This window comes from Lithobates pipiens, unplaced genomic scaffold (assembly GCF_037356315.1).
Source record: "Lithobates pipiens isolate NorthernLeopardFrog02 unplaced genomic scaffold, aLitPip1_a1.2 Scaffold_8, whole genome shotgun sequence".
Lineage (NCBI taxonomy): Eukaryota > Metazoa > Chordata > Amphibia > Anura > Ranidae > Lithobates > Lithobates pipiens.
Window position 1 is genome coordinate 535,185,742 of NW_027507903.1, and position 27,424 is coordinate 535,213,165.

The following is a 27,424-nucleotide window of genomic DNA, read 5'->3' on the forward strand; positions in this document are numbered from 1 at the left end:
CAAGTCTTTTCAGAAGCATACCTTCCTAATGTTGGGGAATTTTGATAGAAGGTGGACTATTTTTGAGGCATTTCTATTTCGTATCTCAAAAAGAAAGAGACTTTACTGGAAACAGAAATCTACTGTGTGTAATCTTTTATGAACAGCAGACCCTGCTTTGGTGGCTCACAGTAGAAAGCATACTAGGTGCATAAAGATACCCCCTAATTTTTGCCTTTAACTGAACATGTGGTCATTTGTAATTTTGTTTATTATATTATATTATATGTTGGTGTAGGGGTCACAAGTAATTTAGGATCCTATTGCCGTTTGCCCCCCCCCCTCCCCCATGGATCACCATCCATGACTTCTCCTGCTACTCCTCCCTCACCCAGAGTGACACCCTTATACAAATATATTGAGACGTTTTAGGATTTCATTTTTAGTATTATGTTTTTGTCTAGATGATTCTGTGAATAGTACTGTATATTGCTGTCTCCTGAAGAAGTGGCTAATGTCCATGAAACACGTCATGAAAAACCGGTATGACATGATACAACTGTGTTGTTCGATTAGAAGTTGCTTTTAATGTTTGTACTTTGACGCTTTATAAAGACAATGTACAATAAAATGTAAAACATTTTATGCATGTAGTTTATGAATAAAGAAATTGTATGTTAATGAAACATGGTGTGCCTCCAAAGTCCCATGTGTTAGATTTTTTTTTTCCGATACTGAATATATATTGAATTCCTTTTTTAATAGATTTTCCAATATCAGACTATATTTGCACTACACACCACGGTTTTTGTTTTTTTATGTACATCTGATTGGGGGGACAAAAAGATTTGCCTGGCTCGGACCACTGTCCTGATATGCAGAATAATCCTCTTATTTTGGGGATATGTGATGAGACATGTGAATATCTTCTGTTTTAGGACAGCTTTACTGTGCAATGCACTGATTTGTTTTGATGGCTTTTTGGTTCCTTTTGTCCTTTCTTACCAAAGCCTGTATAGTTAATGTCTACAGTAACAATACATTAAAAGAAAGCTCAGCAGCACAATACAGGGTCATCTGGATGTGTGACCATGACTCCGAGAGAGGATATCCTTTGGATGCATTTTCATGCAGCGGCTGTGGAAACCTACGCCTCTAAGGTAGATAGGAAACAAGAAAGGGAAAGCAAGGAAAAGAAACAGACATCCAAGCACAGAAAAAAAAATGAACTGACTAGATTTAACACATCACTATTCCTAAAAGGAACACAGCAGTGTGAAAACTCACCAAAGAGGAAGCGGAATACTCCAAGACCAGCGGGATCAGTTGGACGGTTCATCAGGCTGACAAATCGCTGCCAGCTAGACAGATCAGAGCATTCAAAACCAAACACCCGCTTCATGAAGCTCCTTTGTTCCTGCCGTGGCCGTGCCACCGTTCTCTCTGGTGCACCCGCATTGTGATTTTTACGTCGCCTAACGTGGGATGCTTCTGATTTCAGGGTAGCTGGAAAAAAAAATATTTCTTGATGATAAGGTAGGTGGCTACATAACTGGAACCTAGAGCAATGGACACTCCAGCCGCAGACTTCAACATACTTGAAACAACAGCATCTGGAATATCCACTGCTAAGATTTCCTGCCAAACAGCCAACCACAAGCTAGAACGTGGCAGTGGTCTGTCTACTCGGATACAGGCATCAGGAGGCCAAAACTCTGTCAGATTAGTTTATAAAGGCAGAGGATCAAATAGATGAAAGAGATAGAAATATTCTAGTCTGACAGTATGGAATCCCGATCATTGTCCACAAAGTACATCTCTCTTCGCTCAACACACAGTGGGGTTTATTTAACAAAGATGGAGTGTGCAAAATCAGTCTTCTGCAGAGAAACCAGTTTCCAGGTTTTATTGGCAAAGCTTAATTGAACAAGCCGAGTTTAGAAGCCGATTGTTTTCTACGCAGACATGAGCCTGATTTTGTACTCTCCAGCTTTAGTAAATAAACCGCAGTGTACCTCCATGCCAACATCCACAGATTGCCAGTCTACATATAACACACCCCCTGTGCCAGTCTCCATATAACACACCCCCTGTGCCAGTCTCCATATAACACATCCATCTCTACAGTCTTTGTCAGTCTCCAGAAATTACAGCTCAGCCAACATCTATTTGATATCTTTCATCCAGTTGGAATTAATATATTTTACCCTGTTGTGTAATACTCACATTCTGGATTATACCGCCTACACATTCCACCTTCTGATTTTTGGGCTTGCCTTGCTTAATAATAATGGAGATTACATCATTTCTTTTGACAATAAATGGCATGGTAAAGGAAAAAGCATCATGTGACCACCTTCGCATACTACCATATCATTAGAGAATATAGCTTGCTTTCTCTTTTTCCCTCTGTCACCTATACTTATCTGTGCTACCCCTTCCTCTGCACCTTCCCCTCCGGGTCACCCCTTCCTCTGCACCTTCCCCTCCGGGTCACCCCTTCCTCTGCACCTTCCCCTCCGGGTCACCCCTTCCTCTGCACCTTCCCCTCCGGGTCACCCCTTCCTCTCCGGGTCACCCCTTCCTCTGCACCTTCCCTCCGGGTCACCCCTTCCTCTGCACCTTCCTCTCCGGGTCACCCCTTCCTCTGCACCTTCCTCTCCGGGTCACCCCTTCCTCTGCACCTTCCCCTCCGGGTCACCCCTTCCTCTGCACCTTCCCCTCCGGGTCACCCCTTCCTCTCCGGGTCACCCTTTCCTCTGCACCTTCCTCTCCGGGTCACCCTTTCCTCTGCACCTTCCTCTCCGGGTCACCCTTTCCTCTGCACCTTCCTCTCCGGGTCACCCTTTCCTCTGCACCTTCCTCTCTGGGTCACCCTTTCCTCTGCACCTTCCTCTCTGGGTCACCCTTTCCTCTGCACCTTCCTCTCTGGGTCACCCTTTCCGCTGCACCTTCCTCTCCAGGTCACCCCTTCCTCTGCACCTTCCTCTCCGGGTCACCCCTTCCTCTCCATGTGACCTCTTCCTCTGCACCTTCCTCCCCATGTGACCCCTTCCTCTGCACCTTCCTCCCCATGTGACTCCTTCCTCTGCACCTTCCTCCCCATGTGACCCCTTCCTCTGCACCTTCCTCCCCATGTGACCCCTTCCTCTGCACCTTCCTCCCCATGTGACCCCTTCCTCTACACCCCCCCCAAGTCACCCCTTCCTCGGCACCTTCCCCCTCCCCCCGGGTCACCCCTTCCTCTCCACCTTCCCCACCGGGTCACCCCTTCCTCTCCATGTGACCCCCTTCCTCTACACCTCCCCCTCCCCCCCTGGTCACTCATTCCTCTACACCAGGGACATGCAATTAGTGGACCTCCAGTTGTTGCAAAACTACAAGTTCCATCATGCCTCTGCCTCTGGGTATCATGCTGGTGGCTGTCAGAATCTTGCTATGCCCCATGGGACTTGTAGTCCTGCAACAGCTGGAGGTCCGCTAATTGCATATCCCTGCTCTACACCTTCCCCCCCCCCAGGTCACCCCTTTCTCTACAAATTCCCCTCCCCCAGGTCACCCCTTCCTCTGCACCTCCCCCCCGGGTCACCCCTTCCTCTGAACCTTCCCCCTCCCCCCTGGGTCACCCCTTCCTCTGCACCTTCCCCCTCCCCGGGGTACACCTTCCTCTCCATGTGACCCCTTCCTCTACACCCCCCCCCACGGGTCACCCCTTCCTCTACAGTGTCTACACCTTCCCCCCCAACGGGTCACCCCTTCCTCTACACCTTCCCCCTCCCCCCGGGTACACCTCCCTCTCCATGTGACCCCTTCCCCCCCGTCACCCCTTCCTCTGCACCTTTCCCCCCTCACCCCTTCCTCTGTACCTTCCTCTCCATGTCCCCCTTCCTCTGCACCTTCCTCTCCGTGTCCCCCTTCCTCTCCGTGTCCCCCTTCCTCTGCACCTTCCTCTCCATGTCCCCCTTCCTCTCTGTGTCCCCCTTCCTCTGCACCTTCCCCTCCGTGTCCCCCTTCCTCTGCACCTTCCTCTGCGTGTCCCCCTTCCTCTGCACCTTCCTCTCCATGTCCCCCTTCCTCTCAGTGTCCCCCTTCCTCTGCGTGTCCCCCTTCCTCTGCACCTTCCTCTCCATGTCCCCCTTCCTCTCAGTGTCCCCCTTCCTCTCAGTGTCCCCCTTCCTCTGCACCTTCCCCTCCGTGTCCCCCTTCCTCTCTGTGTCCCCCTTCCTCTGCACCTTCCCCTCCGTGTCCCCCTTCCTCTGCACTTTCCCCTGTGTGTCCCCCTTTCTCTGCACCTTCCTCTCTATGTCATGTGTACAGATGTCAGAGCACAGTGACTATCCTGTAGGCTGTCCATCTCTCCCCATTCTTTTACCTGCACTCTGAGCCTTCTCCATTGTAGCCTCCTATGAACTTCTCTTCCCAAAAGTGCCACTAAGGCACCACCGTGTCCCACTCTGTGCGCATGCGCAGTGCAGTACTGCGCTTCCGCCTGCGTTCCACACCTCGATGCGATTCTGGATTTGGCTGTTCGATAATTGGTCAATTTCCCACAGGAGGCGTGTCTAACATCGGGTACTGGCTGGTACCTAACAAACCTGCGATTGTGTAATATAATGTTTTCTTGGGAAGTCTATGCCGTGCTGGCAAATAGAAAGCATAGAGCCCCCTAGCGGTCGCCATCGGGAAGTACAATGTCTGTACAGATTGCCCTTCTGATCTATAAGTGCAGAAGATGTGGGACTGTTCGTGGAGTTCAGGAATTACTCGTCTTGTTGCCTTATGAAATGTTCATCTTTCAGGTTTTAAGAGACAGTTTTCTAGAAGGAGAAGCTTACAGACTGGAATGAAGTATGTATTTTTCCTGATGACACCAAGGAGGTGCAGTAGGGTTATTATCCCTGGAGGGTCTGCACATGGATATGATATGATCTCATATGATCTGCTATTGCTGCGAGATTGGGCAAAGCAGAAGAAATGGCAGTTCCATGTTTCTGCATTTACAATAATGTACAATCCTATGATAGGAGAATATTGGGGGTACAGTGTAGGCCAAAACCGCAGAAGGAAAACATATGGGGGTGCTTACATGAGCAAACAGTGTGGTCTGGTAACGGGGAACGCAAAGAGAATTCTGGGGTGCATCACTAGAGGGATCAAGAGGAAAGAGGTCCTGATTCCTGCATATAGATCCTTACAGCAGTGGTCTCCAAACTGCGGCCCAGGGGCCGGATGTGGCCATTTGTTTGCCTTTATATGGCCCTTGGAGCACTATTACTCCCACTGACACCAATGATGGGGCACTATTCCTCCCACTGACACCAATGATGGGGCACTATTCCTCCCACTGACACCAATGATGGGGCACTATTCCTCCTACTGACACCAATGATGGGGCACTATTCCTCCCACTGACACCAATGATGGGGCACTATTCCTCCCACTGACACCAATGATGGGGCACTATTCCTCTCACTGACACCAATGATGGGGCACTAGTCGTCCCACTGACACCAATGATGGGGCACTATTCCTCCCACTGACACCAATGATGGGGCACTATTCCTCCCACTGACACCAATGATGGGGCACTATTCCTCCCACTGACACCAATGATGGGACACTATTCCTCCCACTGACATCAATGATGGGGCACTATTCCTCCCACTGACACCAATGATGGGGGAACTATTCCTCCCACTGACACCAATGATTTGGGAACTATTCCTCCCACTGACACCAATGATGGGACACTATTCCTCCCACTGACACCAATGATTTGGGAACTATTCCTCCCACTGACACCAATGATGGGGGAGCTAGTCCTCCCACTGACACCAATGATGGGGCACTATTCCTCCCACTGAAACCAATGATGTGGGAACTATTCCTCCCACTGACACCAATGATGGGGTACTATTCCTCCCACTGACACCAATGATGGGTGAACTATTCCTCCCACTGACACCAATGATGGGGGCACTATTCCTCCCACTGACACCAATGGTGGGGGAACTATTTCTCCCACTGACACCAATGATGGGGGGGGGAACTAGTCCTCCCCCTGACACCAATGATGGGGCACTATTCCTCCCACTGACACCAATGATGGGGCACTATTCCTCCCACTGACACCAATGATGGGGCACTATTCCTCCCACTGACACCAATGATGGGTGAACTATTCCTCCCACTGACACCAATGATGGGGGAACTATTCCTCCTACTGACACGAATGATGGGGCACTATTCCTCCCACTGACACCAATGATGGGAACTTTTCCTCCCACTGACACCAACGATTGGGAACTATTCCTCCTACTGACACCAATGATGGGGCACTATTCCTCCCACTGACACCAATGATGGGGCACTATTCCTCCCACTGACACCAATGATGGAGCACTATTCCTCTCACTGACACCAATGATGGGGCACTAGTCGTCCCACTGACACCAATGATGGGGCACTATTCCTCCCACTGACACCAATGATGGGGCACTATTCCTCCCACTGACACCAATGATGGGGCACTATTCCTCCCACTGACACCAATGATGGGACACTATTCCTCCCACTGACATCAATGATGGGGCACTATTCCTCCCACTGACACCAATGATGGGGGAACTATTCCTCCCACTGACACCAATGATTTGGGAACTATTCCTCCCACTGACACCAATGATGGGACACTATTCCTCCCACTGACACCAATGATTTGGGAACTATTCCTCCCACTGACACCAATGATGGGGGAGCTAGTCCTCCCACTGACACCAATGATGGGGCACTATTCCTCCCACTGAAACCAATGATGTGGGAACTATTCCTCCCACTGACACCAATGATGGGGTACTATTCCTCCCACTGACACCAATGATGGGTGAACTATTCCTCCCACTGACACCAATGATGGGGGCACTATTCCTCCCACTGACACCAATGGTGGGGGAACTATTTCTCCCACTGACACCAATGATGGGGGGGGGGAACTAGTCCTCCCCCTGACACCAATGATGGGGCACTATTCCTCCCACTGACACCAATGATGGGGCACTATTCCTCCCACTGACACCAATGATGGGGCACTATTCCTCCCACTGACACCAATGATGGGTGAACTATTCCTCCCACTGACACCAATGATGGGGGAACTATTCCTCCTACTGACATGAATGATGGGGCACTATTCCTCCCACTGACACCAATGATGGGAACTTTTCCTCCCACTGACACCAACGATTGGGAACTATTCCTCCTACTGACACCAATGATGGGGCACTATTCCTCCCACTGACACCAATGATGGGGCACTATTCCTCCCACTGACACCAATGATGGGGCACTATTCCTCCCACTGACACCAATGATGGGGCACTATTCCTCTCACTGACACCAATGATGGGGCACTAGTCGTCCCACTGACACCAATGATGGGGCACTAGTCCTCCCACTGACACCAATGATTTGGGAACTATTCCTCCCACTGACACCAATGATGGGACACTATTCCTCCCACTGACACCAATGATTTGGGAACTATTCCTCCCACTGACATCAATGATGGGGGAGCTAGTCCTCCCACTGACACCAATGATGGGGCACTATTCCTCCCACTGAAACCAATGATGTGGGAACTATTCCTCCCACTGACACCAATGATGGGGTACTATTCCTCCCACTGACACCAATGATGGGTGAACTATTCCTCCCACTGACACCAATGATGGGGGCACTATTCCTCCCACTGACACCAATGGTGGGGGAACTATTTCTCCCACTGACACCAATGATGGGGCACTATTCCTCCCACTGACACCAATGATGGGGCACTATTCCTCACACTGACACCAATGATGGGGCACTATTCCTCCCACTGACACCAATGATGGGTGAACTATTCCTCCCACTGACACCAATGATGGGGGAACTATTCCTCCTACTGACATGAATGATGGGGCACTATTCCTCCCACTGACACCAATGATGGGAACTTTTCCTCCCACTGACACCAACGATTGGGAACTATTCCTCCTACTGACACCAATGATGGGGCACTATTCCTCCCACTGACACCAATGATGGGAACTATTCCTCCAACTGACACCAATGAGGGGGGCACTATTTATCCCACTGACACCAATGATGGGGCACTATGGCACTATTCCTCCCACTGACACCAATGATGGGGCACTATTCCTCCCACTGACACCAATGATGGGGCACTATTCCTCCCACTGACACCAATGATGGGAACTTTTCCTCATACTGACACCAATGATTGGGCATTATTCCTCCCACTGACACCAATGAGGGGAACTATTCCCCCCACTGACACCAATGACAGGGGGACTATTTACCCCATTGACACCAATGATGGGGGAACTATTCATCCCACTGACACCAATGATGGGGCACTATTCCTCCCACTGACACCAATGACAGGGGGACTATTTACCCCATTGACACCAATGATGGGGGAACTATTCCTCCCACTGACATCAATGATGGGGCACTATTCATCCCACTGACACCAATGATGGGGGAATTATTCCTCCCACTGACACCAATCATGAAGGCACTATTCATCCCACTGATACAAATGATGGGGCACTCTTATTCCCACTGACACTAATGATGGGGGCACTATCTATCCCACTCACACCTATGATGGGGCACTATTCCTCCCACTGACACCAATGATGGGGGCACTATTCTTCCCACTAACACCAATGATGGGGGCAGGGGCACTATTCATCCCACTGATACCAATGTGTGGGAACTATTCCTTCCACTGACACCAATAATGGGAACTGTTCCTCGCACTGATACCAATGATAGGACACTATTCTTCCCACTGACACCAATGATGAGGCATTATTACTCCCACTTACACCATTGATAGGACACCATTCCTCCCACCGACATCAATAATGGGGCACCGTTCCTCCCACCGACATAAATAATGGTGCATCATTCCTCCTACTGACACCAATGATGGGGCACCATTCCTCCCACTGACACCAATAATGGGGCACGTTCCTCTCTGTGTCACCATTGATGGGGCACTATTCCTCCCACTGACACCATCGATGGGGCATTATGCCTCCCATTAAAATAAATTTTACTTTGTGCTGATGCCATCACCTTGTTGCATTCTATTGAATCCACATGTACTATATACTGTGAAGAGCTACCCACCTATGCGTATTCTATTATCTATTTCTGATACTTCCCCCTGCAAATAAATCTTCACCTCTTTTTCTTACATGGCATTGTGTGAGATGGCATATGTAAAACTCAATAAAATTTTTGAACTAGAGAACCAATGATGGGGCACTGTTTGTGCCCACTGGCGCCAGGGCATTTTCTACTTCCATTGGCCACAGTCCTGCCCCCCTAAAGTCTTAAGGACAGTAAACTGGCCCTTTTCTTAGAAAGTTTGGAGACTCCTGCATTAGAGGAATCACCATCAGGGGATAGGAGATCCTGATTCCCCTATATAGATCTTTCGTTATCAGTAGTGGGATTGCCAGCAAGAGGAAGTAGGTCCTGATTTCACTATATTGATCTTCAGGCTGGGTTCACACTGCTGCGGCTGGGAGACCCGGATGTGATTCGCACCGCACTGCAGTGCAAATCACATCCGATCTCTGTGCGATGCGAGTTCAGCCATACAGATAGTATGGCTGAATTCGCATCGCACCCGCTCCAAATTCGCACAGGACCCTTTTTTTGGTCCGCAGCAGAATCGGATCGCATGGGTGTTCACACCATGCGATCCGATTCCTGTCCGAGTTTGCAGATCGCACTGCGATATGCAAACTGATCTGGGGGTGTCATTAAGGTTTCACTGACACTCCCAGCAGTCCGCATAAGGCAGTGTGAACTGCCGGCGGGAGGCATGCGATGCGGGAACCCGCCGCGGATTCGCGCCGTTCCCGCATCGCTTCAGTGTGAACCCAGCCTTAGAGAATTGACCATCAGGTGGAAGGAGGTCCTGATTCCTATATATAGAATAGATTTTTAGTTATCACTAGAGGAATCACCAGCAGGAAGGAGGTTCTGATTCCTATATATAGATTTTTAGTTATCACTAGAGGAATCACCAGCAGGAAGGAGGTTCTGATTCCTATATATAGATTTTTAGTTATCACTAGAGGAATCACCAGCAGGAAGGAGGTTCTGATTCCTATATATAGATTGTAGGTTATCACTAGTAGGGATGAGCTTAGTGTTTGAGTCGAACGCACGTTCGACTCGAACATCGGCTGTTCGCCCGTTCGGTCGAAGCAAGAACTCTGTGGGCCGCTCACGCCAAATTCATGTGGCACTCATGGCCCACAATGCACTGCACCATCGCAGTGTATTGCTGGCTCATGATTGGCCAAGCATGCACTGTGACCCCGCATGCTTGGCCAATCACAGCGCCGGCAGCGAGGAGAGCCATGATTGGCCACAGGCAGGATGCCTGTAGCCAATTATAGCTCAGGCTGTTTAGTACACGCCCCACACTATATAAGGCCGCCAGCGCGGCGGTCTTGTGTAATGTTCCAGGGTCTGCAGGAGATAGTGGGTGTTGTGTGCCTTCAGCGCAGTATACACCTGTATCTACCCTTTATTGCTTTTCTCTAATTGAGCCATCTGCAGGAGTTAGTTGGTGTTGTGTGCCTCCAGCGCAGTATACACCTGTAGCTACCTATATTGCTGTTCTCTAATTGAGCCATCTGCAGGAGTTACTGGGTGTTGTGTGCTTCCAGCGTAGTATACACCTGTATCTACCTATATTGCTGTTCTCTAATTGAGCCATCTGCAGGAGTTAGTTGGTGTTGTGTGCCTCAAACGCAGTATACACCTGTAGCTACATATATTGCTGTTCTCTAATTGAGTCATCTGCAGGAGTTAGTGGGTGTTGTGTGCTTCCAGGGCAGTATACACCTGTATCTACCTATATTGCTGTTCTCTAATTGAGCCTTCTGCAGGAGTTAGTGGGTGTTGTGTGCTTCCAGCGCAGTATACACCTGTATCTACCTATATTGTTGTTCTCTAATTAAGCCATCTGCAGGAGTTAGTTGGTGTTGTGTGCCTCCAGCGCAGTATATACCTGTAGCTACCTATATTGCTGTTCTCTAATTGAGCCATCTGCAGGAGCTACTGGGTGTTGTGTGCTTCCAGCGCAGTATACACCTGTATCTACCTATATTTCTGTTCTCTAATTGAGCCATCTGCAGGAGTTAGTTGGTGTTGTGTGCCTCCAGCGCAGCATACACCTGTATCTACCTATATTGCTGTTCTCCAATTGAGCCATCTGCAGGAGTTAGTTGGTGTTGTGTGCCTCCAGCGCAGTATACACCTGTAGCTACCTATATTGCTGTTCTCTAATTGAGCCATCTGCAGGAGTTAGTGGGTGTTGTGTGCTTCCAGCGCAGTATACACCTGTATCTACCTACATTTCTGTTCTCTAATTGAGCCATCTGCAGGAGTTTGTTGGTGTTGTGTGCCTCCAGCGCAGTATACACCTGTAGCTACCTATATTGCTGTTCTCTAATTGAGCCATCTGCAGGAGTTAGTGAGTGTTGTGTGCTTTCAGCGCAGTATACACCTGTATCTACCTATATTGCTGTTGTCTAATTGAGCCATCTGCAGGAGTTAGTAGGTGTTGTGTGCCTCCAGCGCAGTATACACCTGTAGCTACCTATATTGCTGTTCTCTAATTGAGCCATCTGCAGGAGTTAGTGGGTGTTGTGTGCTTCCAGCACAGTATACACCTGTATCTACCTATATTGCTGTTCTCTAATTGAGCCATCTGCAGGAGTTAGTTGGTGTTGTGTGCCTCCAGCGCAGTATGCACCTGTATCTACCTATATTGCTGTTCTCTAATTGAGCCATCTGCAGGAGTTAGTGGGTGTAACTCAACGTTGGCCATGCTGCAGCGGCTGCACACGCAGCAGAGAGCCATCAATGAGTACCTGTGTGACTACGGCACCAGGACAGGGTCAGGGGAGCTCGGTGTTTTCTCACCATGCCAGTGGGGCATGATCAGGGATGCATGCACTGTCCTGTCACCATTTGAGGAGGCCACAAGGATGGTGAGCAGTGACAGTGCATGCATCAGTGACCCTGTACTGCTTGTCCACCTGTTCGAGCATACGCTGCGTGGAATAATGGACAGGGCAGGTAGATCAGGTAGAACAGAGGCAGGAAGAGGAGGACTTCCTTGCCTCTCAAGGCCCCCTTTATCCAGACAGTGTTCCTGATGTCCCACCCATCACACAGCAAGAGGAGGATGATTGTGTCAGCATGGAGGTGGAGCCTGGCACTTAGCATCAGCAGCAGCAGTTTTGTAGGGATGATTTACTGTCTCAAGAAACCCGTGGACTTCTACGTGGCTGGGAGGAGGTGGCTGCGGATCATGTTGTCCTTAGTGACCCAGAGGACTCCGGACCGAATGCCTCAGCTAACCTACGCTGCATGGCCTCCCTGATCCTGCAAAGCCTACGGAAGGATCCTCATATTCTTCGGATCAAGGAGAGGGACCATTACTGGCTGGCCACTCTCCTTTATCCACGGTACAAGGGTAAGGTTGCCAACATTATCTTGCCGTCGCAGAGGGAGCAGAGGATGAGACATCTCCGGGAGGCCTTGCAGAAAGGTCTGTGCAACGCGTTCTCAGAGACTGGGAGGTTACAAACTCCTGGACAACGTGTTGCTGAGGCTTCGGTCAGAAGGAGCGGTGGAGAAGGTGGCCGTCTGACCGATGCGTTCAGACAATTTTTTAGCCCGCAGCCCCAAGGTATGAACGGTTCCAGCAACCATTGGCAGCGTTGGCAGCGTCCAATTTACATGGTGCAGGAAAACCTAGGGGCAAGGTCAGACTTGGACACATTTCCCACCGAAAATACTCTGGCTTACTGGATCACTGGCCAGAGCTTGCACAGTATGCAATTGAGCTACTGGGCACCCACCAAGAGTCACTTTGAGGGCTTACAGTGTTGTGGCAACACCAACACCTTGTTCCGCCATTTCTGCAGAGCATATAGGGCAGACCGGAAGGAGACAACAGGAAGTGAGATGAAAAAAGACAGACGGCAAAACAAATTATACAGGGGTTATAACCCTTCCCTATCTTTTCCAAAAAGCCTAAAAATAGATTTTTTGACTGGAACTACACTTTAAAAATGTACCAGTTCAAAATTACAAACAGATTCTATTTAACACAACAAACCTACACAGTCCCTGTCTTGTTTGCACTGCCCGTACACTGCTGTTCTGAGTATATAGGGCCTGGGGTCCCCACGCCTTTACTTTTTTTAATTTGGATACGGGGTTCCCCTTAATATCAATAGGACCCAAAGAAGCTGTTAATGGGCAGGGGGGGCTACCCATGCCTTTTTTTCTCAATGATTTTCATCCGTATTGCCGGAACCAGATATTACATTAAAACCGCAAGCAGTTTTAAATGACTTTTTTCCGTTAAATGTCATTTTGTGCAGGGACTGTTATAAACACGGGAAACACGTGGCACTTCACAGGCATACTATAGACACCCCCTAGGCACGATATTTAAAAGAATATTTCACCTTTTTTTTTCACTTTAATCGTCATTAAAATCAGTGCTCCCGAAAAAACGGCCGTTTTTAAAAACATTTTAGGCATTGACCCATGTCACCTGGGGCAGGAGCCAGGTCCCCAAACCCTTTTTAGGACAATATCTTGCATATTATCCATTAAAATTAGCACTTTTTATTTCGAACATTCGAGTCCCATAGACTTCAATGGGGTTCCAAAGTTCGCACAAATTTTTAGTCCGTTCCAAAGTTCTGGTGCGAACCGAACCGGGGGTGTTTGGCTCATCCCTAATCACTAGAGGGATCAGCAGCAGAAGGAAGCAGGTCCTGATTCTTCTATGTAGTTATTTAGTTATCACTAGAGGAATCACCAGCAGGAAGGAGGTTCTGATTCCTATACATAGATTTTTAGTCATCACTAGAGGGATCACCAGCAGAAGGAAGCAGGTCCTGACTATTCTATGTAGTTATTTCGTTATCACTAGATGGATCACCAGCAGGAAGGAGGTCCCGATTCCTCTATATAAATCTTTAGTTATCACCAGTAGGAAGAAGGAGGTCCCGATTCCTCTCTACAGATCTATAGATATCACCAGGGCTTTTTTTCAGCAGGAACTAGGGGAAACTACCACCTCTGGCTCAGGTCTTCTGCTCCCTGATCACCACTATCACTTGGTAACACTGAAGTCCAGCTTTTGAGTTTACAAGTGATAGCTTATCTCCCAGTTGCTCCCACAGGTCAGATCTCCTTTGCAGATCCCACAGTGCTGAACAGGGACAAGGGAGATACAGAACAGGTGCTCAGGGTTCAGTGCAGTCAAGGGCAGGATAGGGTGCGTGGTAGGCTGCACCCTCTGTGGTCTTCATTTTTTTCCTGGTGACCAGTTGTTGATGCTCCTACTGCATGACCTCCCTTGCAAGTGACTGTAGTATAGTATGCTAGGAGGTAATACAGCCGGATAGGTGCTTCAGCTTAATATTGCAACTAAGGTAAGACATATGACAGATGGGGGAGCTTTTAAGGAGGGTGGAGAAGATGAGGGCAGTGGAGGGAGGAGTTGTATGCAGAGGGAATAGCTACTATTTGATGCCATTTGGCAGGTATGTGTGTGTGGCAGGCATGGTTGAGTTCCTGCACCTTTTCTCTGAGAAAAAAAGTCCTGGATATCACTAAAGGGATTCCCAGCAGGACAGAGGATGTACTGATTTTCTCTATACGGTAGATCTTTAGTTATGACTAGAGGGATCACCGTCAGGAGGTCCTGATTCCTATAAATAGATCTTTAGTTTTACTAGAGGGGTCACCTGCAGGAGGAAGAGGATCCTGATTCCCCAAAAAACATCTTTACTTATCACTAGAGGGATCATCATCAGCAGCCTGGGATTGCCACCTGATGCCGAGAACGTTGAGGGACTCCCCTTTGTATTCATCGCAGATGAAGCCTTCGATCTGGGAGAGAACCTGATGAGGCCATTCCCCCAAAGGACCCTCAATCCAGAGAGGAGGGTTTTTAACTACCGGCTGACTAGAGCGAGAAGAGTTGTGGAGAATACCTTCGGGATAATGGCCAGCCAGTTCCGTCTGTTTTTCACAGCCATCAATATGGCGGACTATAAACTAAATCATATAATCCTGTGCTGTTGCATACTTCATAATTTTCTAAGACAACATTCCCAAACTTATATATCGTCAGTTGGGCCTGAGGCCGGACTTAGTGCAGAATCTGTACTCACATGCCTGGATACTGACCATACTGGCTTGGCCCCCCAAACTGCCTGTCAAGTGCGGGACAGATATGTAAATTATTTTAATGGTAGGGGGCTATTGCAATGGCAAAACATATTTAACCTTTATATTAATAAAAAAAAGAAATTTATGATAAAATCTCGAGTTTTATTTCTTGTTTGCTTTTCTTTTTGGCTGTCTCCTAGGTTATCCTAGTGCACTTGTAGTGCCAAGTGGATTTCCCTTTAGTAAATAAGCCCCTTTGTCACTGTAAACACAAAAAGAATTCCAAAACTGGTATTGAGTATTGAAAGAAGAAGCCACACACATTGTTGTCTTTTAAAATGTTTACTCTGTACACATTCAAACATGTGCGTTTTTTTAAAACGTGATTCAGTGTTATTTTTTGTTTATTTTTTTGTGTTTTATAATTTTTATTTTTTACTCAATATAAAAGTTTTTTTTTGGCACAATATTTTTTAGATTTTTTTGGTATTTTCTGCATTTTATTTTTTTGTTAAACTTTTTAAAAAAAAAAATAATAACATACCCAACTCTGGAAATTACAAAGTTCAACATGTAAAACTTGCAGGTGATGTCACCCATGTAAAAGCCAAATTTTGAAGATACACACAAATTGGGAGTCCAAATGGGTAATGTCAACATGTGCTATCTTCCATCATGGGGGATCAATGGACGTGTTTTGTGGGTGCAATGCCTTCCTCTCACCTACTAGCGTTATGAGGAAGGAGTTGCAACCAGAAAACACGTACATTGAGATCCCCTGATGGTAGATAGTACATGTTGACACACTGTGTGCATCTTCAAAATTTGGCTTTGTAAATTTTAAAAATATAAAAAAACAAAAAAAAAAACAAGGTTCTCATCTAAAAAGTAAATGAAGAACATGATCTATTGTGTTTTAGGGAAAAGGTATTAGATTCTCCCCAAATCATGTTCTTCATTTCCTGCTGCAGTGGTAAATGGGTCTGCCGCTTGCCCTTCCACAACCAGAACATCACCTAAAATTGTAGAAAAAATATGTATTTAGAAATATGCAGGCATAAATATTAGAGGTCAACCAATATGGGTTTTTCTCTGGCCGATGTCGATATTAAAAAAATCGCGGCGGCCGATGGCCGATATATGATGCACATTTTTTTGGGCCGATATGTTAGGCGGTTTTTTTAAAAAAAATCCCTTTTTTCCCCCTTCATCTCATAAAATCTAACAGGTATCTTTCACACTGAGGCCTTTGGGCTAAAAATAGCACCTGTAAAGTGCCTGCAAAATGGCTCCCCTGCAGTCTGTGTGAGAGCCCGAGTGCTTTCACACTGAGACGATGCGCTGGCAGGACATTGAAAAAAGTCCTGCAAGCAGCATCTTTGAAGCGGTGTGTACCGCTCCTCCACCACTCCTGCCCATTGAAATTAATGGGCACCACTGCTGAAGCGCCTGCAATACGATTTGGCAGCGGTGCATCACGGGCGCATAAGTGCCCGGATAGCAGCCGAATAGCGCCGCTAAAATGACGGTAAAGCGCCGCTAAAACTAGCAGCGTTTTAACGTCAACGCCTGCCTGCTCCAGTGTGAAAGCAGCCTTACGTAATAAGTGATACAGCAAATTTTTTACATTTAAACATTTATTAAACAAAACAAACCTCCAATCAGTTCACTTGTATGTATAATTTAGATTAAAAAAAAAAACTATATATTAAATACACAAAAACAGGTAATCAAAACTTTTGGATGAAAAAAAAAAATGGGCTAACTTTACTGTTTTAGTTTTTTTTTTTTAATCATTAGTGTATTTTTTCCAAAAAATTCTGCGCAAATACTGTGTGACATAAAATATTGCAACAACCACTATTTTATTCCCTAGGGTCTATGCTAAAAATATACATATAATTTTTGGGGGTTCTAAGTGATTTTCTAGCAGAAACTACAGGATTTTTACTTGTAAGCAACAACAAGAAAAGATTGTCTTTAAAAATGGTTAAACTGAGAACTCCTATACACCAAGTTTAGTTCATTGATAAGTATAAACATTGTATCTCTTTTGTCTTTTCTTGGCAGACTGCCCAGAAAGCAGAAGTTGCTCCACTTAGGGTCCGTTCACACAGGGGCAACACGACTTTCAACACGACTTTTGGAAGCAACTTGGACACGACCTGAACACGACTTGGGGCGACTTACAACACGACTTTAAGTCGCCCCAGGTCAGGCGACTTTTGCCGCGGCCAATCTGAGAATGAGCTCTCAAGAGGGAACTCCACGCCAAATTTATGAAAAAAAATTGGCGTGGGTTCCCCCTCTAAGAGCATACCAGGCCCTTAGGTCTGGTATGAATATTAAGGGGAACCCCCTACGCCGAAAAAACGACGTGGGGGTCCCCCCCAGATCCAAAGCAGACCCTTATCCGAGCACGCTACCCGGCCGGCCAGGAAAGGGGGTGGGGACGAGCGTGCGCCCCCCCCTTCCTGAGCCGTACCAGGCCGCGTGCCCTCAACATGAGGGTGTGCCTTGGGGAAGGGGGGGCGCGCGGCCCCCCCACCCCAAAGCACCTTGTCCCCATGTTGATGAGGACAAGGGCCTCTTCCCGACAACCCTGGCCATTGGTTGTCGGGGTCTGCAGGCGAGGGGCTTATCGGAATCCGGGAGCCCCCTTTAATAAGGGGGCCCCCGGATACCGGCCCCCCACCCTATGTGAATGAGTATGGGGCAATGTACCCCTACCCATTCACCTGTGAAAAAAAAAAAAAAAAAAAACACAACACAGGGTAAAAATAGTTTATTGCACAGCTCCGGGGGTCTTCCGTCTTCGGGGGTCTTCTCGCTGGACTCCTCCGCTATCTTCTTCTAGCTCTTTTGCTAGCGGAGGAGCCCAGCTTTCTTCCTCACCGCCGCCCTCTTCTTCCGACTTCGGGGGTCTTGTCCCCCTCTTCGGTTCTTCTGCCGGGCCACCACGCCTTCTTATAGCTCTTTTACAGGCGGTGTTCTGTCGCTGTTGCCGCCTTCCGTTCTTCTTCTCCTTCTCCTGGAGATGTTGACTCGACGCTCTCTCCGGCCGCAATGCCAGGGACGCGGTGCGCGGCGACTTATATAGGGACAAGGGGCGGGGTCGCCGGTTGATGTCACATGGTGCCACGATGTCACAGTCCCGGAGGATGCTGGGACTGTGACATCGTAAGGGGGCGGGGTCACCATGTGACATCAACCGGCGACCCCGCCCCTTGTCCCTATATAAGTCGCCGCGCACCGCATCTCTGCCATTGCGGCCGGAGAGAGCATCGAGTCAACATCTCCAGGAGAAGAAGAACGGAAGGTGGCGGCGGTGACAGAAGACCAGGCCACCACCTGTAAAAGAGCTATAAGAAGGCACGGTGGCCCGGCAGAAGAACCGAAGAGGGGGACAAGACCCCCGAAGTCTGAAGAAGAAGAAAGCCGGGCTCCTCCGCTAGCAAAAGAGCTAGCAGAAGATAGCGGAGGCGTCCGGCGAGAAGACCCCCGAAGATGGAAGACCCCCGAAGATGGAAGACCCCCGGAGCTGTGCAATAAACTATTTTAACCCTGTGTTGTGTTTTTTTTTACATTTTTTTCACAGGTAAATGGGTAGGGGTACGTTGTGCCCCATACTCATTCACATAGGGTGGGGGGCCGGTATCTGGGGGCCCCCTTATTAAAGGGGGCTCCCGGATTCCGATAAGCCCCCCGCCCACAGACCCTGACAACCAACGGCCAGGGTTGTCGGGAAGAGGCCCTTGTCCTCATCAACATGGGGACAAGGTGCTTTGGGGTGAGGGGGCCCTGCGGCCCCCCTTCCCCAAGGCACCCCCCATGTTGAGGGCATGCGGCCTGGTACGGCTCAGGAGGGGGGGGCCACGTGCTCGGATAAGGGTCTGGTATGGATCTGGGGGGACCCCCACGCCGTTTTTTCAGCGTAGGGGGTTCCCCTTAATATTCATACCAGACCTAAGGGCCTGGTATGCTCTCGGAGGGGGAACCCACGCCAAATTTTTATTCATACATTTGGCGTGGAGTGCCCTCTTGAGAGCTGATAATTCTGTCAGAGTCGCCTCCGTATAGACGGAGATCCGACTTGGAGGCGACCTTCATTGAAATCAATGGGTACCGGTCGCCTACAAGTCAGATTCAAGTAGTACAGGAACCTTTTCTGAAGTCGGAGTGACTTAAGTAGTGTGCATTAAGACGGCTCTCATTCACTTACATTGCTTTTTAAATGTTGTCCGACCTGAGGCGACTAGGGGGGACCTGAAGTCGGATCGAAGTTGCCCCTGTGTGAACGGACCCTAAAGAATTCAGGCAACTTGCATTGACTTCTATTAGACCCCATTCACACCTGAGCGTTTCGTAGCTTGAAGCCTGAACCTACAAAACGCTGGAGGGGAAAAAATGTATTATTCTCAATGGAGATGGTTCACATCTCCACTCCATGTCGCCTGAAGTCGAACGCCTGAAGCTCAAACAAGTTCCTGACCCTTTTTTGTCGCTTGAATTGAGCAGATTTGGTCGTTTTTCTTCTTTTAACATTGCCCTGCACAAAATTGCGGCAAATCGCGGTAAAAAACGCTGCAAATCGCGGTAAAAACGCCGCAAAAAAACACTGCAAAATCGCGTGATTTTCTGCTTGAAACACGCTCAGGTGTGAATGCAGCCTTACAGAAGTAATTTGCAAGTCGAGCTGAAGTTATAATCGGCCTTTTTTATCAGCACAATCGGCCGATGCCGATTAATTAAAAAATGCCAAATATCGGTCGACCTCTAATAAATATATTACCTGAAGCTGGGGTGTCAGACACTCACCTGGTGGGGTGCAGATATCAACCACTTCCTCCACCTCTCCTTCCTCCAGATCCTTGGGGGAGGGGGGAGGGCTAACTACCCAATCAGGCTGGTGAGGTCGGGGGGCCCTGGGATCCTCTGACTGTTGTCTGAGTCTTTTTTCCCCTATGAGAATGAAACAAAAGGTATACTTAGCACACTGATATTTGAGTCCAGAAATAGGAATATGAAACATTGCTTTGAAATGGTGTACAATTGTCTGTTTGGGAAAAGTCGAACACGATTCTAATTCCCTTTTAACCAAACTGCAATACTTTTTTGGCCAAGTCTCACAGATGGAGACAATTCAAGTATCCCCTGGTGTCCCACACTACACTAGTGCTTCTGAGTCCAGATGTGTAAACAGCTGCTGTGTCCTCTCCTTACATTACACTGAATCAAGTTTTAAAATCATTCTAGTTTCAAAGACTTCTACACAACAATATCCTAAACTTCTTTTAATAAGACAAATTATCAAGAGCAAAATGTAGTTATAACCCTGTACTAGCTAAATACATCATATTTATTGACAAACGAACGATATTTGCAAACATGGTATGTATTTGTAAACGAATGAAAAAGCACATGGAAGTTAATTAGCATAATAAGAACACACGACAAGTACTTACTTTTTTTAAGCACCTTCTTGATTTTTCGATTCTGATCCAGCTCCCTCATTTAAGGTCAGACCAGCGCTTTCTCAATTGGTCTTTAGACCGTCGTATCCCAAATTGCTGCTCCAGAGTGGTCACAACCACATTATTTGGACCTTCCGCAAGGTCCTTCCGAGGACATTATTTGGTCCTTCCGCAAATTGGGCCGGGTGTACGGACCATTTTTGCCATCATAGTCCTCCTTCCTCAAGATGTCCACCATCTCCACCATTTCTTCAAAGGCCATGTAGGTGGCCTTCAATCTCCTCCTGGATCTTGATGTTTTGGGCTCCAGGCTTTGCTCCGCTCTAGTTCCTGATAATGTCTCCGCCATCTTTATTTATATACTCCCACTGCTCACCGAAGAGAGAAGGGGCGATAAAAATTTGTCATAAAGAACGTCAGGGGTGGGCGATGCAGGCGGAGCTTGACACATGCGCAGTATATAAAGCTAGTAAGCTGTCGTATGTACGTCCGAACGTTCTAAACAAAGGTAAGTTTTGAACTTGGCCCATCACAGTGGTCTATACTGCTTCAAAGTTGAGGCCTATATTTGGATAAGATACTGAGAGTTTGGACTGACATTGGTGTTTTTGTTTCTTATCTGTGTGTGTGTTGTATGTGTGTTGTGTGTGCCCTATATTGGAATAAGATAATACTGTGAGTTTGGACTGACTTTAGTGTTTTTGTCTTGTGTATTGTCTTTCAGAAAAAAATGACTCTCTTTAACCACTTGCCGCCCGCCCTATAGCAAATAGACGGCGGCAAAGTGGTTTCATAATCCTGACCGGACGTCATATGACGTGATCAGGATTATGAGCCGCTGCGCGCCCCCGGGGGCGCGCATCGCGGCGATCGTTGTTGCGGGGTGTCAGTCTGACACCCGGCAACTACGATCTCGGTAAAGAGTCTCCGACAGAGACTCTTTACCACGTGATCAGCCGTGTCCAATCACGGCTGATCACAGTGTAAATAGGAAAAGCCGGTGATCGGCTTTTCCTCACTCGCGTCTGTCAGACACGAGTAGAGGAGAGCCAATCAGCTGCTCCTCTGACAGGGGGGGTCTGTGCTGATCGATTATCAGCACAGCCCCCCCGAGGATGCCCACACTGGACCACCAGGGACGCCACCAGACCACCAGGGATGCCAAGGACAAGGTATGCCACCCTAGACCACCAGGGATTCCAGTCAGTGCCACAATGGATGCCAATCAGTGCCCATAATGGATGCCAATCAGTGCCCACAATGGGCATCACTGATTGGCATGCATTATTGATTGGCACTGATTGGCATCCATTAGTACAATATATTATAATACAATGCCGCCTATCAGTTCCCATCTGTGCCGCCTATCAGTGCCTACCCATGCCCACCTGTGCCGCCTACCCATGCCCACCTGTGCCACCCACCTGTGCCGCCTACCTATGCCCACCTGTGCCGCCTAACCCATGCCCACCTGTGCCACCTATCCATGCCCATCCATGCCAATCTGTGCCAATTTGTGCCACCTATCAGTGCCCATCCGTGTCGCCCATCAGTGCCACCCATCAGTGCCGCCTATCAGTGCCACATATCGGTGTCCATCAATGCCACCTCATCAGTGCCACTTCATTGGTGCCACCTCATCGGTGCCCATCAGTGCCGCCTTATCATTGCCCATCAGTGTAACCCCATCAGTGCCCATCAGTGAAGGAGAAAACGTACTTATTTGCAAAGTTTTGAAACTGAAACAAAAAAAACATTTTTTTTTTCAAAATTTTCGGTATTTTTTTATTTGTTTAGCAAAAAATAAAAACCGCAGAGGTGATCAAATACCACCAAAAGAAAGCTCTATTTGTGGGAAAAAAATGATAAAAATTTCATTTGGGTACAGTGTAGCATGACCGCGCAATTGTCATTCAAAGTGCGACACCGCTGAAAGCTCAAAATTGGTCTGGGCAGGAAGGTGTTTAAGTGCCTGGTATTGAAGTGGTTAAAGAGCATGATTTTTTGACCCATTTTATTGACCTACATTGAGATAACTGAAACCTGTGGGAGGTCAAGCACTCTTTATATTACAACAAGCAAGTAAGGAAGGCAACACTGGGGACACTTCTGGAGTTTGTTAAGGCTCGAGTCCCCCAGGCAGACATTAAGTATGTGGAAAATAAAATCGTGATCTTGCGGAATATGTACAGGCGGGAGTACAATCAGATACAGAATTCCCTCAGATCGGCAGCAGCAGATGAGGTTTATGTCCCCAAGCTGTGGTACTTCCACAAACTCAGTTTTCTGGACGACCAGACTGAAGCAGGGGAATCTCTTTAGACCCTTCCCTGCAGCCTTCCCTCCACCCTTCCCTTCACCCCAGCAGAGGCTTCCCAGGAAGAACCGGGCCCTTCCATCCTTGAGGGAGTGGATGCGCCCAGCTGGAGCCAGGTATAATATTTTTATGAAATATTGATTGTCCTAATATTAATGATGTTAACTAAAATGTTTGAATTGCTTACAAATCAATGATTTTATCCCAACAATTATACATACATATCACTAGACAGTAGTGGCCAAAAATGTTGGTGAACAGCTAGAAAAATGCTGGGGTCAAAATGATAGCCTTTTCTATTTCTTTAAAATTCAATTTGCAAGTCATGAGCTGAAAATTGTGTGTGATGAAGCAAAAAATAAAATGATGTCCCTTTTTTTATACACAGGATGAGGTCAGTCAGGATGACGCCGTGCCCATTGGTAGACAGGAGGAGGCCGTGACCAGGGGCAAGCAGGAGGAGGCTGTTCCCAGTGGCAGCCAGGAGGTGGCTGGGCCCAGTAGGAGCCTCACAGAATGCCAGGTGCCTCCCTTCCACCTTCCCACCAAAAGGCCCAGGAAGGTGACCAGAACAGATGAGGAATCACTTGCCCTCATTTGGGAAGCCAGCCAGTTCCTCAGTCCCCCCCCCCCCCCCATGCTGAAGAGGAACTGGAGAAGGGCCAATGCCTCCTCTGTGAGGGCATTTTTGCTGAGGCCCTTCAGAAGGGGTTGAGGGGCCAGCTCACTGAAATCAGCCATATTTATGATCAAGCGCCTACTCCTCCTCCTCCTGCCACAAGTCCACCACCAGAGGCACATCCTCCAAGGAAGGCTGCAGAAAAGCGTGGAGGGAAGGCTGCAGGGCAGCGTGGAGCGAAGACTGCACGGTAGAGTCGAAAGTGATTGCCTGGCTTCAGTCTGCTCTGACAGAAGACACAGGCTTTGGTAGTACCACAGCCTGGGGACATAGATGTCATCTGCTGTTGTTCCTGATCTCTGGGAGTCCTGGACCAGATTGTGCTCCCTATTATATGGACTCCGCACGATTCCAATTTTGTTTTCCACTTACTTGATGTGTGCCCTGGGGGACAAAAGGCTTCACAAATTCCAAAAGTGTCTCCAGTGTTGCCTTCCTCTTTATTTTGTTAACCAGAATAAATGGATATTTTATTTTCAATAAATTCTTTCCTATGTGTTTTTATTCAAAAATGAAAGTTTGTTTGTGAGTAGGCAGGTACATGTCAAAAAGACTATGGGGGTTATTTATAAAAGGCAAATTCATTTATCACTACAAGTGCAAAGTGAACTTGAAATTGCACTGCAAGTGCATTTGGAAGTGCAGTCGCTGTAAATATAAGGGGAAGATCTGAAATGAGGGGAAGCTCTGCTGATTTTATCATCCAATCATGTGCAAGCTAAAATGCTGTTTTTTTTGTTTCCTTGCATGTGTCTCTCGGTTCCACAGAGACTGCACTTCCAAGTGCTCTTTCAGTTCAATTTCAAGTGCACTTTGCACTTGTAGCGCTAAATTAATTTGCCTTTCGTAAATACCCCCCCTATGTCAAATTAACAAGGGTCACCAACCTCATTAACCACTTAAGGACCGCCGCATGGCAATGTACGTCGGTGCAGTGGCACTGACAGGCACAAGCACGTACATGTACGTGCTCGCCTTCCAGCGGGTGGGGGGTACGATCGGACCCCCTCCCGCTGGATGCGGCGGTCCGTTTCGCTGCAGGAGCGATCCAGGATGAGGGGTTGGCCGTTGGTTTCTGGCCATCCCCTCTCGATCACTCCTGGCAAATGAGAAGCTTCCCCCGCTGTGTATAGTAAACACAGGCAGGGGGCAAGTGATGTCATTCTCCTCGGAGCAGTCTTTTTGACCGGACTACGAGGAGAACACTGAAAGTAAGTGTGCACCAACACTACACTGACATGTAGGCACACATAGGCACACAAATCCCCCCCGATCCCCCTCCCAGTCACAGTGTCACTGATTGCAGTGATCATTTATTTTCTGATCACTGCATTTAGTGTCAGTTGTGACAGTAAAAACTGTCAGGGCAGTTAATGTTAGGTCCAGGGTAGCCCCCTACCCCCCCAATAAAGGTTTAACCCCCTGATTGCCCCTAGAGTTAACCCTTTCACCCCCTTTTGCCAGTGTCACTAAGCAATCATTTTTCTGATCGCTGCATTAGTGTCACTGGTGCCGCTAAGTAGCTAGTTATTTTTTTAGGTTTCACGCCAGGTTTTTATAGCGCTAGGTACCCCGATATACTACCCAATAACGGTTTTAACCCCCTGATTGCCCCTAGTTAACCCTTTCACCCCCTTTTGCCAGTATCACTAAGCGATCATTTTTCTGATCGCGGCATTAGTGTCACTGGTGCCGCTAAGTAGCTCGTTTTTTTTTAGGTTCACCGCCAGGTTTTTGTAGCGCTAGGTACCCCGATATACTACCCAATAATGGTTTTAACCCCCTGATTGCCCCTAGTTAACCCTTTCACACCCTTTTGCCAGTGTCACTAAGCAATCGTTTTTCTGATCGCTGCATTAGTGTCACTGGTACCGCTAGGTAGCTAGTTATTTTTTTAGGTTCACTGCCAGGTTTTTATAGCACTAGGTACCCCCATATACTACCCAATAATGTTTTTAACCCCCTGATTGCCCCTAGTTAACCCTTTCACCAGCGATCACCGTATAAGTGCCACTGGTGACGCTGGTTAGCCAGTTAGTTATTTAGGTTCCCCGTCAGGTTTTTATATAGCGCCAGGGACCCCCATATACTACCTAATAAAAATTTGAACCCCCTGATTTCCCCTAGTTAACCCTTTCACTAGTGATCACCGTATAAGTGTTACGGGTGACTCTGGTTAGTTAGTTTGCTTTTTATAGCATCAGGGCACCCACCATTTATTACCCAATAAAGGTTTAACCCCCTGATCACCCGGTGGGTGATATCAATGAGTTTTAGGGTCAGGGTCTGCGTCGCCCCAGGCAGCGCTAGGTTAGTGCCAGTACCGCTAACACCCACGCGCAAAGCATAAACCTCCCATAGTGGTATAGAATCTGAACAGATCAATATCTGATCTGATCAGATCTGTACTAGCGTCCCCAGCAGTTTAGGGTTCCAAAAAAATGCATTGTTAGCGGTATCAGCCCAGATACCTGCTGGCACCTGCGTTTTGCCCCTCCGCCCAGCCCACCCAAGTGCTTGATTTTCGGGGTCCCGTACGTGGCTAGGCTCCCAAAAAGTCCCCCACATGTGGTATCCCCGTACTCGGGAGAAGCAGCAGAATTTATTTTGGGGTGTAATTTCACTTATGCCCATAGCATGTGTGAGCAATAGTGATGGCCGAACGGTTCGCCCGGCGGTCGTTTCGCGGCGAATTTCCGACTTTCGCCGTCCGCGGGTTCGAACGCCTTTTTCCGTCGTTCGCCCCGGCGGACTTACGTGTTTAATGTATACAAGAACTTTAACCTTTCGTGACACGTTTATCATGTGTTACAGGACAACCAATTGAGACATGACAGCTCATGGACACTTGGGCATTCCCCCTAACCTATAAATACACCCGATCCGGTGGCCATTTTACATTCTTTCTTCTGTCACTGTAGGGAAAGGATCCTGTGTGGAGTAGGGACAGAGAAAACGCTAGCTATTTGGTACACAAAAGTTCTTTTCAGGACTGGTATAGGTGTTAGGTCAGCAGCCTGAGTTTCTTTTGTCAGTTTAGATAAAGGGACAGAGCGCTGTATGCTGCTATTTTAGGGACAGCTCAGCCAGATTAGTCTTTCTTCATCATCATCATCATCATCATCATTAGCTGTTACTATCAGGTCCACAAAAGAGCTGTTCCAGCTAATCGTTCCAGCCTACTCTTTTTTGCCAATTTGTATAGGGACAGGCAGGAAGCAGTGTGTCAGGCAGTGAGGATAATTTTAAAGACTTGCTGTTACTATTAGTTCCACAAAGGTTCTTTTCAGGACTGGTATCAGTGGTACGGTAATAGGCTTGTACACGTATAATATTCTTTCTTCCAAATATAGAAAGAATATTATACTTGACTGCTGCCCTTCTGCTGCAGTCTGCTAATCATTCACAACTCACTTGTTCCACAAAGCTCTTTATCAGGACTGGTAACTTGGTCTGTCTAGGGTGCTACGGTACATAGGCTTGGGTGCGGTACAGTCTGCTGTTCTGTAAGGACCGCTATCGGTCCACAATACATAGGGTTGCCGTGCACTACTGCTGACCGCTGCCCTATACTGCAGCAGTCCTTCAGCGGTATAGGGACTGACGCACAGTCTGCTAAACACTAATACACAACCTGCTTGGTCCACAAAAGTTCTTATAAGGACTGGTAACTTG

At 47.8% G+C, this 27,424-nt stretch overlaps 1 protein-coding gene and 1 long non-coding RNA gene across 2 annotated transcripts in view; one reads left to right on the forward strand and one right to left on the reverse strand.

Annotated features, from left to right (window-relative positions):
* GGCX (gamma-glutamyl carboxylase) overlaps window positions 1-4,462 on the reverse strand; it is a 98,079-nt gene extending 93,617 nt beyond the window's left edge. The window contains exons 1-2 of the mRNA XM_077469565.1: window positions 4,352-4,462; window positions 1,267-1,485 (exon numbers count right to left, since the gene is read on the reverse strand). Coding sequence (XP_077325691.1) covers window positions 1,267-1,485; window positions 4,352-4,373 — 241 coding nt within the window. The 5' untranslated portion in view covers window positions 4,374-4,462. The remainder of the gene's footprint in view (window positions 1-1,266; window positions 1,486-4,351) is intronic.
* A 204-nt stretch (window positions 4,463-4,666) lies between these two features.
* Window positions 4,667-24,233, forward strand: LOC143960735 (uncharacterized). Its single transcript, XR_013270372.1, has 2 exons — window positions 4,667-4,827; window positions 23,459-24,233. It is a non-coding gene; the product is annotated as an uncharacterized LOC143960735 (long non-coding RNA).
* Window positions 24,234-27,424: the final 3,191 nt, after the last annotated feature.